Genomic DNA, 13132 nt, shown 5'->3' with positions numbered 1-13132 from the left:
TTTACATATTTTTTGATGACTAAAGCGGTCCTCTAATTCATAATCAAATAGCTAAATTATCAAAAGTATGAACATCTGAAAACAACTCCACATCTCAGCTTAGCACCCATCCTCCCCCAAGGTCTTTTATTATTTGACATTTTTTGTTATTAGGATCCCCATTAGCCAATGGCGACAGCTCGTCTTACTGGGGTCCGACACATAACGAAGAAGAAAATTACAAAGAAAAAGACATTACTAAGACAGAAATAAAGAAAGAACTAAAGAAATACTATGTTTAATCTATTACAATGGACTCTGAATGAAAAAAAATATCAATAGATGAGACATGGTCATTCTCTGTCAAAATGTCTTCACATTCACACACGCACGCATGCACCCACACACACGCACACAGGCAAACACACACACACACACACTGGAAATGCACACACACTCCAGGAGAGGTATTACCTTTAACCACATGGTGTCACTAATGGATTGAATTTGAAGTAGCTTCCATAACAATTCAGTACTAAAGTAGTGTCTTGATTGATTTATTTTTCATTAAATCTGTCTTTTTGTTTCTCTTTGTTTTCTTTGTCGATTTGATGGTAACTTTGAGAGTAAATCTCCCGTAAGTATAACAATCATACCTTCAGTATAGCCAAGCACCTTGCCTTGTCCTTTTATGATTTCATTTGTATTTTATTTATTTTTTATTTCACCTTTATTTATCCAAGTAGGCCAGTTGAGAATAAGTTTTCATTTACAACTGCGACGTGGCCAAGATAAAGCAAAGCAGTGCAACACAAACAACAACACAGAGTTACACATGGAATAAACAGACATACAGTCAATAACACAATAGAAAAGTCTATAAACAGAGGTTAAATAATCACAATATAGCAATAAACACTGGAGGGATAGATGTGCAGAAGATGAGCAAGTAGAGATTCGGTGGTGCAAAAGAGCAAATAAATATATAACAGTATAGGGATGAGGTAGTTGGATGGGCTATTTACAGATGGACTGTAATCACTGAAGCTGGAGACTCACATCTCCCTCTCTGACTTTAAATACCAGCTGTCAGAGCAGCTGACATGTCAGCTGCTCTGACAGCTGGTATTTAAAGTCAGAGAGGGAGATGTGAGTCTCCAGCTTCAGTGATTTTTGCAATTTGTTCCATTCATTGGTAGCAGAGAACTGGAAGGAAAGGCGGCCAAAGGAGGAATTGGCTTTGGGGGTGACCAGTGAAATATACCTTGCTGGAGCGCGTGCTACGGGTGGGTGCTGCTATGGTGATAAGTGAGTACCTAGCAGAGACTTATAGATTTTTATTTTTATTTTACCTTTATTTAACTAGGCAAGTCAGTTAAGAACAAATTCTTATTTTCAATGACAGCCTAGGAACAGTGGGTTAACTGCCTGTTCAGGGGCAGAACGACAGATTTGTACCTTGTCAGCTCAGGGATTTGAACTTGCAACCTTCCGGTTACTAGCCCAACGCTCTAACCACTAGGCTACCCTGCCGCCCCAGATGACTTGGAGCCAGTCGGTTTGGCGATGAATATGAAGCGAGGGCCAGCCAACGAGAGCATACAGGTCGCAGTGGTGGGTAGAATATGTGCTGTACTGTATCAGTTACTGTACCTGGATACTGTACTGTATCCAGGTACAGTAACTGTAACCCACTGACTTATTTACTTGCTCATCGTAAAGCAGCCTGGTAAAATAAGCAGTGGAGTGAGAATAGGTTGAATGATTAAATGTATGTAAAAATTATACTGTATTATGTCAAGGCTTTCAATGATTTCAACCATCGAAAGATTTAAATGTTTGACCATTGAATTTGGCTACTTGACTTCCTTTAACCTACTTTACTCATAATATGAATACAATTTAAAACATGTTTAATTGTTTAAAACATAACTCAAATACTGTTCACAACCAATATAGCCTCACTAAATATATCAAGAAATATCAAATGACAAAACTAGATGCTAATCCTCAGATTTGACTAACTCTGACTAACAAATGCACAAACTGTGAACATATGTTTGAATACAAAATTAAATTTCTCAGGCAAAAGAAAGTGTGCAGGAGGGGACATATGCCATTTCAAATCATCTTTATTGCATTGCAGATAGACATACAGCAAGTACATTAAAGGGAAACTCAGGCAAAATATGGAAGACAGCTATTACAGTACTTATTGTCAGTTAATGTTCTGGTCATTTCATCAACCATATCTTGCTCTTGTTGAGTTGAAGTTTCTGATTCATGTACTTTCTCAGCGACCAGCTGGAGCTGGAGCTGGAGCTGGGGCTGGAGCTGGGGCTGGGGCTGGAGCTGGGGCTGGAGCTGGGGCTGGAGCTGGGGCTGGGGCTGGAGCTGGGGCTGGAGCTGGGGCTGGAGCTGGGGCTGGTGCTGCAGGGGCTGGGACAAGACCAAGTCTTTGCAGAAGCAGAAGGTAGTTGTACTGCTGGAGAAAGTTTGGAAAGCCACGGCCAGGGCCAGGGCCAGGGCCACGGACACGCTAGATGAAGGAGGGAAAGATAAGGATAATCAAAACGAATGTAGTCGCTGGAGTCTGAATTGTGTACACCATACACAATAACTGTACATAGTTTATTTTAGAAGTAAATCATTTTTATTGAAGAACTGTATAGAGCAAGGGCCATGTAGATGCTGATACTATATGTATTTTTGTCATTTATTTGTGTTTTATTTTTCATATTTTATTTACAAATGTTTTCATTTTTCTTCCACTTTGACAATACAGAGTATTTTCTGTAGATCTTTTTAATCCCACCTTGTAACTCAACAAAATGTAGAAAAGTTGAGGGGTTTGAATATCTTTTCAAGGCATTGTATAATATGGCAGCTTCAGTTTGAATGCGGCCCACACCCTTCTGGCACAAACTTTGCCTTTCCTGTATTTCTCTCAATGTCTCTGTCCCCAAATAAGGCAAAATACTCATTCAAAAAAGATGATTCATTCATACTACTCACCTCTTCACTTGAAGAGCGCTTCTCAATGACATGCTGATGGCCATGCTCATGCTCAGCCTTCAAAAGCAAACAATAAGACAATGAATTAATATATATGTGTGTAATATACTAACTTTAAGATTATTCTAAGTCTAACATGACATTTGCACCAGTATTTCATGTACATACTATATGCATGGCTTACCAAAGCAATAGAGAGAAGCATCACAAATCCAAGTAGAACAACAATCTTCATGCTGAAAGTCTTCATCTAAATAGAGTATAAACATAAACATCATCACTTTATTAATCCATCTATTCCCTACAAGTTACAGATCATATTATATGTATAATCTACTACACAGTTAATGAGTGTATAAGAATGCCTTCACTCTGAACAAAGTGTTAGAATTATAAGTATAACCATACCTTAACGTATCTCAGGGTCAAAAGCCTTCTCAGTGCCTCTGTATGTCCTTGCACACTCATCAATACACAAACAATATATAGTGTTTCTCAGCCAAACACAAAGCCCTGATGAAGCCTAAATGTGTTGCAATGAAGGATGTTGTATGATGTCTGGGTGTTCTATGTAACGTTGGGCATTGCAAAACAGGCAAACAAATTAGCCTCTTGCATTTACATCATTACATTTAAGTCATTTAGCAGACGCTCTTATCCAGAGCGACTTACAAATTGGTGCCTTCACCTTATGACATCCAGTGGAGCAGCCACTTTACAATAGTGCATCTAAATCTTTTAAGGGGGGGGTGAGAAGGATTACTTTATCCTATCCTAGGTATTCCTTAAAGAGGTGGGGTTTCAGGTGTCTCCGGAAGGTGGTGATTGACTCCGCTGTCCTGGCGTCGTGAGGGAGTTTGTTCCACCATTGGGGGGCCAGAGCAGCGAACAGTTTTGACTGGGCTGAGCGGGAACTGTACTTCCTCAGTGGTAGGGAGGCGAGCAGGCCAGAGGTGGATGAACGCAGTGCCCTTGTTTGGGTGTAGGGCCTGATCAGAGCCTGGAGGTAGTGAGGTGCCGTTCCCCTCACAGCTCCGTAGGCAAGCACCATGGTCTTGTAGCGGATGCGAGCTTCAACTGGAAGCCAGTGGAGAGAGCGGAGGAGCGGGGTGACGTGAGAGAACTTGGGAAGGTTGAACACCAGACGGGCTGCGGCGTTCTGGATGAGTTGTAGGGGTTTAATGGCACAGGCAGGGAGCCCAGCCAACAGCGAGTTGCAGTAATCCAGACGGGAGATGACAAGTGCCTGGATTAGGACCTGCGCCGCTTCCTGTGTGAGGCAGGGTCGTACTCTGCGGATGTTGTAGAGCATGAACCTACAGGAACGGGCCACCGCCTTGATGTTAGTTGAGAACGACAGGGTGTTGTCCAGGATCACACCAAGGTTCTTAGCGCTCTGGGAGGAGGACACAATGGAGTTGTCAACCGTGATGGCGAGATCATGGAACGGGCAGTCCTTCCCCGGGAGGAAGAGCAGCTCCGTCTTGCCGAGGTTCAGCTTGAGGTGGTGATCCGTCATCCACACTGATATGTCTGCCAGACATGCAGAGATGCGATTCGCCACCTGGTCATCAGAAGGGGGAAAGGAGAAGATTAATTGTGTGTCGTCTGCATAGCAATGATAGGAGAGACCATGTGAGGTTATGACAGAGCCAAGTGACTTGGTGTATAGCGAGAATAGGAGAGGGCCTAGAACAGAGCCCTGGGGGCCGCCAGTTGCCACTGCTATTAATCATCTATAAGTACCTAGGTGTCTGGCTAGACTGCAAACTCTCCTTCCAGACTCACATCAAACATCTCCAATCGAAAATCAAATCAAGAGTCGGCTTTCTATTCCGCAACAAAGCCTCCTTCACTCACGCCGCCAAGCTTACCCTAGTAAAACTGACTATCCTACCGATCCTCGACTTCGGCGACGTCATCTACAAAATGGCTTCCAACACTTTACTCAGCAAACTGGATGCAGTCTATCACAGTGCCATCCGTTTTGTCACCAAAGCACCTTATACCACCCACCACTGCGACTTGTATGCTCTAGTCGGCTGGCCCTCGCTACATATTCGTCGCCAGACCCACTGGCTCCAGGTCATCTACAAGTCCATGCTAGGTAAAGCTCCGCCTTATCTCAGTTCACTGGTCACGATGGCAACACCCATCCGTAGCACGCGCTCCAGCAGGTGTATCTCACTGATCATCCCTAAAGCCAACACCTCATTTGGCCGCCTTTCGTTCCAGTACTCTGCTGCCTGTGACTGGAACGAACTGCAAAAATCGCTGAAGCTGGAGACTCACATCTCCCTCACCAACTTCAAACATCAGCTATCCGAGCAGCTAACCGATCGCTGCAGCTGTACATAGTCTATTGGTAAATAGCCCACCCATTTTCACCTACCTCATTCCCATACTGTTTTTATACTGTTTTTTATTTATTTACTTTTCTGCTCTTTTGCACACCAATATCTCTACCTGTACATGACCATCTGATCATTTATCACTCCAGTGTTAATCTGCAAAATTGTATTATTCGCCTACCTCCTCATGCCTTTTGCACACATTGTATATAGACTGCCCATTTTTTTTCTACTGTGTTATTGACTTGTTAATTGTTTACTCCATGTGTAACTCTGTGTTGTCTGTTCACACTGCTATGCTTTATCTTGGCCAGGTCTCAGTTGCAAATGAGAACTTGTTCTCAACTAGCCTACCTGGTTAAATAAAGGTGAAATAAATAAAATAAATAAAAAAAATAAAATGTGCTAACTGAAAATGTCAGTATAGGCCTACTGTATCATTGTTTCCCATCTGCTGTTAATTCCAGAACAATATTTATTCCACATCTACATTTATGGAGAGAACATTCTCTGTGTGATTCTCTGTGTGAGTTTCCATTTGACCTCTGACTGGGTAGAGACAGACTGACCAGCAAATAAGTGTCTCCCTCACAATGTGGTCCAAATGTTTAATGCAACTGTCTGAAAGTATGCAAACTAGTTTGATAAATTGTCAGAACAATTAAGCAGGATAATTGTATACTATTAAGTCTTGATACTGACTCAGAGCTATGGAAATATATATAGAGTGCCTGAGTTCATACTGAAGTTAAAGAGTTGAGGTTCACAAATGTTTAATGTTGCAATCCATTTTCAAAGTGTCTTTCAAAATGGTCAAGTTTTTAGCCACCAATAAAAACATGCACTATGTGGACACCACTTCAAATAAGTGAATTTGGCAATTTAAGCCACACTAGTTGCAGACAGTTGAGCACACAGCCATGCAATTTACAGACAAATATTGGCAGTAGATTGGCCTGTACTGAAGAGCTCATGACTTTCAACATGGCACCAACGTAAGGTGCTACCTTTTCAACGAGTCAGTTAGTCAAATGTATTTCCTGCTAGAGCTGCCACCGGCAACTGTAAGTGCTGTTTTTGTGATGTGGAAACATCTAGGAGCAACACCGTCTCAGCCCCGAAGTGGTAGGCCAGGGAAGCTCACAGAATGGGACGGCCGAATGCTGAAGTGCGTAGCGTGTAAAAACCGTCTCTCCTCGGTTGCAAAACTCACAAACTAATTCCAAACTGCCTCTGGAAGCAATGTCAGCACAATAACTGTTAGTCAGGAGGTAAATTAAATGGGTTTTCATGGCCAAACAGCCGCACACAATTCTAAGATCGCCTTGAGCAATGCCAAGCATGGGCTTGAGTGGTGTAAAGATCACGGCTATTGGACTCTGGAGAAGAGGAAACACGTTCTCTACAGTGATGAATCACGCTTCATCATCTGGCAGTCCGGCGGATTAATATGGATTTGGCAGATGCCAGAAGAACACTACCTGCCCCAATGCATAATGCCAACTTTAAAGTTTGGTGGTTGAGGAAAAATGGTCTTTGCTGTTTTTCACGCCAACTGCGAGCCAGGCCTAATCGCACAAAGTCAGTGCCCAACCTCAATAATGATCTTGTGACTGAATGGAAGCCAGTCCCCGCAGCAATGTTCCAACATCTAGAGGAAAGCTGGGGGCTATTATAGTGGCAAAGGGGGGACCAATCCATATTAATGCCCATGATATTGGAGGGAGATGTTCGATGAGCAGGTGTTTTTTGGGCCATGGAGTGTATTTGGTTATCTGCAACCCAAGAAGAACTGCTAGTGGGTCTTGACCCCTTTTTGGAAACAACAAATTCTCTGGAACTGATTATGAATTCAGAAGTTTTGTTGATTTCATACTTGTTTACAATTGTTTTAGGACCTGTAGAGCCTTGCACAGCCTTCCACCTGATATCACAGAGGTTTCACACTTGTGTCAAACAAACAGAACACAACAGACAAAGACATACACAATGACGGATCTTAACTTATTTCATTTATTAATGATGGAATAATCAGCTCTGAACAGGAGCTAATGTCAACATATTTGATTTAAACAAGTTTTCTCCTTCCCCTATCGACGCCCGTCTCATTTTCCACCCGCTGCCGGGGCTGGAGCTGGAGCTGCAGCAGGAGTTGCGGCAGGAGCAGAGGCAAGGCTGGCCAATAGGAAGGGCAGGAGGGCCATCAAGGCAGAGTTACCTTGAGAAGGCTGCGCATAAGGGAGGTAGGATGGGTACCGAGGCTGCTGATAGGGGTAAAACCCTCCCAAACCACGCCCATAACCCCTGTACCTCTGTAGAGAGAGAGAGAGAGAGAGAGAGAGAGAGCTGGATAAATTGTTCTTAGCTGAAACAAACTAGTAATCATATTCAAATAGTAGACCGTACTTTAGTACTCTAATAGACAGAATACCTAATAGATAGTACTAAATATTACTGCACCTCATTGCTGGCTGAGCGCTCCTCTCGATCATGTTCCTCAGACACCTGCACACACAAACAAAATCCCAGGATGAATGATATTATGGTATAAAGTAATCAACACTCAAAGTGTGAACTTAAGTCCATCATATTGTAATAATTCAGATATTGTCATATTCCAATGCAATGCAATCTATGGAAATGGCAATCTCTTGTTGTATTGATGTGTAAATTAAAGGCTTGATGTTGTATTTCAAGAATTCTTACAGGAATGGAGGAACAAATTCCAATCAGGCACATCAGTAGGAATAGTAGTTTCATGGTCACCACGGAGTTCTTGAAATGAAAAAGACATACAGTGAATTCAAAGCTAGACACGCATTACTAAACTCCACAACAGTATTCTTTGAAGCTCTTACCTGTTCAAGTGAAGATGTAAAATGCTTTAAAAGTATTCAACTTGAGACTAATGCTGTATTGTAACTTAACAGCAAAAATATGCTTTTTATAGACCATTTCATTCCACTGTCAACCAATGAGCTTTCAGTCCCATGATCAATGGTGTGTCCTGAAGATGTGAAATGTGATGAAATTAGACATTTGGTGTGTCATTCTGCAAATCTGTATATATCCATAGTGCCAACAAAGAACAATGGCCCATCAGTATTAGGAAACTTTTGCTAAGTTGACAGGTTTTGAAACTGTTGATGATTTATACCCTTGTTTTTTGGGCATTGCGGAGGATAAATTAACTCATTTAATTGTAATGTACATTTTTAATTTCTCAACTTAAGTACCAGACTTTATTTTGATTTCTCCTATCATGCAATATAATGTACAACACTTTTTTAAATTTCTCAAATCACACCATGTAATGTACCACACTTTGTATAGATTTCTCACAATTTCCATAAACTTAATGAGCATTCAACAGAGGACTTGGATAGACATACAATTCAGCTTGAAATATAAATGTGTTTATTAAACAGAAATGCATAAAGGAATCACACTTCACACTTCATAGTCAATGTCTGGGAGTTCCATGAAATACCTGATTGACAGAGAAGCAAATTAATGAATTTATAGGATATACATTGTACTTATGATGTTTGGGGAATCCAGTGTTGGGAAAAGTGCCCAATTGTCGTACTTGAGTAAAAGTAAAGATACTTTAATAGAAAATGGCTCAATTTTAAGTGAAAGTCACTCAGTAAAATACTGCTTGAGTAAAAGTCGAAAAGTATTTGGCTTTAAAAATACGTAAGTATTAAAATAATTGTAATTGCAAAAATATACTCAACTATCAAAAGGAAAAGTATAAATCATTTCAAATTCCTTATATTAAGCAGACCAGACGGCACCATTTTCTTGTTTTTTATTTTTTACGGATAGCCTTGGGCACACTCCAACACTCAGACATCTTTATAAACTAAGCATTTGTGTTTTGTGAGTTCACCTTATTCTGAAAACATATGCAGTACCAATGTTTTACAGTAAAGACAAAATGTCAACTGCATCCAGCTAGTCGCTGAAATAATTTTTGAATGTGTGATAGAAATGGATTTTCCTTGTTCTGAAAACACATGCAGTACCATTGTTTTGCAAACAAACACCCACTTCACTCCCCACCTATGAACGTTGCCAAATCATCATGGGAAGTACTTGATTGTAGAATTAAGTAGGCTTATGATTACAAGTTAAACTGAGTCACCAGCTTAAACAGTATAATATGCAACTCAATCCCCACCTTGCCACGACAAATGTCCAACTTTTGTAACTTATTGAATGTATATGTTGCCCCAAGCAAAAATGTTTATTTCAGATCCTTTTTATAAGTTCAGACATTTTTTAAGACATCGGTTACTTTAGAGAAGTAAACTAATATTCATTATACAATATATATTTCCCATCTTTAGTACACTCATCCGAGCTCCTGTCAAACTGCCATTGTAGGGCTCTTTCTGTTGACAAACTGGCATTGCGGAACTCAAGGTCAATTATCCCACTACAGTCTAAGCCCTGTCTAAGCTGGGAGAGGGGTGTGGGGAGGGAGGGCTCTTCTAAGCTATTCATGTGTGGCATGTTTCGTCACAATATTGTCTTTTGAACATTTGTTTTGGACTGATGCCCGACTGAGCATTCTACTAAATGTATCGACTATGAGCGCTGATGAATATTTCATCAAAAGTGCATTACATTGGTATGGAAATACAATGACATTCAAAAGGAGGCAAATATTTAGTAGGACATATTTCCCCCATTATTTTAATGTCACCAGTTTGACTTTAAATGCAGTATAATGTTAGTTAGCTAGCTAAGATTGAGGGGAGGCCACCGGATTTTAGCTAGCTACTTTAGCAATGTCATCAAATATTCAGGCACCTAATTGAAATGTAGACTTAACATTAGTTGGCCTCTGTCCAGAATGACTGGGTTTATCAGAACTTTAGGGCACCACTATGGCGCTGCCGATAGAGGGCGGCTTGAGAACGTTCATAACAGTGGCATGACGTGACCGAGTGACGGAGGTGCTACCTATGAATTTGGGAATGTTTTAAGATCATTTTGCTATTTGATATTGATTTTTAAGGCCCCTTGAAGTATCAAAAAAATAATAATAATAATTTAATTAAAAAATGCACATTGTCTTATAGCAATAAGCCAATAAAAACTCAATGAATAACAGTTATACTACATGTAACAACAGATAGTCCCCCTATAAAAATCAAAAGGAAGTTTGTTCTGAAGAGTCTATCCAATAACTGAGAGACATAAGAAGGATCAGAAAACATTTATTTTTAAATGTGATCTGATCTTCATCTAGGTCGCAACAATAGACAAACACAGTCTGTTAAACTAATAACACACAAACAATGATATGTTTTCATGTCTTCATTGAACACATCGTGTAAACATTCACAGTGCAGGGTGGAAAATGTATGTGAACCCTTGGATTTAATAACTGGTTGGCCCCCTTTTTCAGTAATAACCTCAACCAAACGTTTTCTGTAGTTGCGGATCAGACCTCCACAACGGTCAGGAGGAATTTTGGACTATTCCTATGTACAAAACTGTTTCAGTTCAGCAATATTCATGGGATGTCTGGTGTGAACTGCTCTCTTGAGGTCATGCCACAGCATCTCAATCGGGTTGAGGTCAAGACTCTGACTGGGCCAGTCCAGAATGCGTATTTTCTTCTGTTGAAGTCATTCTGTTGTCCATTTACTTCTGTGTTTTGGGTCGCTGTCCTGTTCCACAACCCAACTTCTGTTGAGCTTCATTTGGCAGACAGATAGCCTGACATTCTCCTGCAAAATGTCTTGATAAAGTTGGGAATTCATTTTTCCGCCGGTAATAGCAAGCTGTCCAGGCCCTGAGGCAGCAAAGCAGCCACAAACCATGATGCTCCCTCCACCATACTTTACAGTTGGGATGAGGTTTAGATGTTGGTGTGCTGTGCAGTTTTTTCTCCACACATAGGGTTGTGTGTTCCTTCCAAACAACTCATCTGTCCACAGAATATTTTGCCAGTAGCGCTGTGGAACATCCAGGTGGATTTTTGCAAACTTTGGACAACAGTGGCTTCTTCCGTGGTGTCCTCCCATGAACACCATTCTTATTAATTGTTTTATATACCGTAGACTCGTCAACAGAGATGTTAGCATGTTCCAGAGATTTCTGTAAGTCTTCAGCTGACACTCTAGGATTCTTCTTAACGTCATTGAGCATTCTGCTCTGTGCCCTTGCAGTCATCTTTGCAGGATGGCCACTCCTAGGGAGAGTAGCAACAGTTCTGAACTTTCTCCATTTATAGACAATTTGTCTTATCGTGGACTGATGAACATCAATGCTTTTAGAGATACTTTTGTAACCCTGTACAGCTTTTTGCAAGTCAACAATTCTTAATCTTAGGTCTTCTGGGCCTCTATTGTTCAAGGCATGGTTCACATCAGGCAATGCTTCTTGTGAATAGCAAACTCAAATTTTGTGAGTATTTCTTATAGGGCAGGGTAGCTCTATCCAACATCTCCAATCTCATCTCATTGATTGGACTCCAGGTTAGCTGATACCTGACTCCAAATAGTTTTTGGAGAAGTCATTAGCCTATGGGGTTCACATATTGTTTCCAACCTACACAGTGAATGTTTAAATTATGTATTCAATAAAGACAAGAAAAATTCAATAATTTGTGTGTTATTAGTTTAAGCAAACTATGTTTGTCTGTTGTTTTGACTTAGATGAAGATCAGATCAAATTTGATGACCAATTTTGCAGACATTTTTTCAGTGCATTTGGAAAGTATTCAGACCACTTGACCATTTCCAAATTTTGTATGTTACAGTCTTATTCTAAAATGTATTAATTAAAACAATTTCCTCATCACGCTACACACAACACCCCATAATGACCAAGTGAATAAAGGTTTTTAGAAAACATTTATTTAAAAACAAAATTACCTTATTTACATAAGTATTCAGACCCTTTCCATGAGACTCAAAATTGATCTTAGGTGCATCCTGTTTCCATTGATCATCCTTTAGATGTTTCTACAACTTGATTGGAGTCCACCTGTTCTAAATTCAATTGATTGGACATGATTTGGAAAGGCACACAGCTGTCTATATAAGGTCCCACAGTTGACAGGGAATGTCAGAGCAAGAACCAAGCCTTGAGATCAAGGGACTTGTCTTTAAAGCACAGGGTCCCCAAGAACACAGTGGACTCTATCATTCTTAAATGAAAGAAGTTTGGAACAACCAAGACTCTTCCAAGAGCTGTCCGCACGGCGAAACTGAGCAATCGGGCGAGAAGGGCCTTGGTCAGGGAGGTGACCAAGAACCTAATGGTTAGATTGACAGAGCTCCAGAGTTTTTTTGTGGAGATGGGAAAAACTTCCAGAAGGACAACCATCTCTGCAGCACTCCACCAATTAGGCCTTTATTTTAAAGTGGCCAGACGGAAGCCACTCCTCAGTAAAAGGCACATCACAGCATGCTTGGAGTTTGCCAAAAGGCACCTAAAGGACTCTCAGACCATGAGCAACAAGATTCTCTAGTCTGATGAAACCAGGTTGAACTCTTTGGCTTGAATGCTTAGCGACACATCTAGAGGAAACCTGGCACCATCCCTTCGGTGAAGCATGGTGGTGGCAGCATCATGCTGTGGCAGAGATTAGGAGACTAGTCAGGATCGAGGGAAAGATGAACGGAGCAAAGTACAGAGAGATCCTCGATGAAAACCTGCTCCAGAGCGCTCGGGACCTCAGACTTGGGCGAAGGTTCACCTTCCAACAACCCTAAGCACACAGCCAAGACAACGCAGGAGTGGCTTCGGGACAAGTCTCTGAA

The 13132-nt window shown here is 41.0% G+C and overlaps 1 protein-coding gene and 1 long non-coding RNA gene across 2 annotated transcripts; both read right to left on the bottom strand.

Moving 5' to 3' along the window:
* Window positions 1-2093: 2093 nt before the first annotated feature.
* Window positions 2094-3507, bottom strand: LOC115118107 (hydroxysteroid dehydrogenase-like protein 2). The gene is made up of 4 exons (XM_029646652.2): window positions 3403-3507; window positions 3179-3244; window positions 2995-3051; window positions 2094-2518 (listed from the first exon to the last, which is right to left on the bottom strand). The coding sequence occupies exons 3-4, from the start codon at window positions 3042-3044 to the stop codon at window positions 2158-2160; spliced, it is 411 nt and encodes a 136-aa protein (XP_029502512.2). The 5' UTR covers window positions 3045-3051; window positions 3179-3244; window positions 3403-3507; the 3' UTR covers window positions 2094-2157.
* Window positions 3508-7341: 3834 nt separating this feature from the next.
* Window positions 7342-8283, bottom strand: LOC115137687 (uncharacterized). The gene is made up of 4 exons (XR_003864837.2): window positions 8204-8283; window positions 8052-8120; window positions 7806-7850; window positions 7342-7657 (listed from the first exon to the last, which is right to left on the bottom strand). It is a non-coding gene; the product is annotated as an uncharacterized LOC115137687 (long non-coding RNA).
* Window positions 8284-13132: the final 4849 nt, after the last annotated feature.

The sequence above is a fragment of the Oncorhynchus nerka genome, linkage group LG11 (assembly GCF_034236695.1).
Source record: "Oncorhynchus nerka isolate Pitt River linkage group LG11, Oner_Uvic_2.0, whole genome shotgun sequence".
Lineage (NCBI taxonomy): Eukaryota > Metazoa > Chordata > Actinopteri > Salmoniformes > Salmonidae > Oncorhynchus > Oncorhynchus nerka.
The sequence above is the reverse complement of the archived record's forward strand: the minus strand, read 5'-3'. Positions and strand labels throughout refer to the sequence as shown.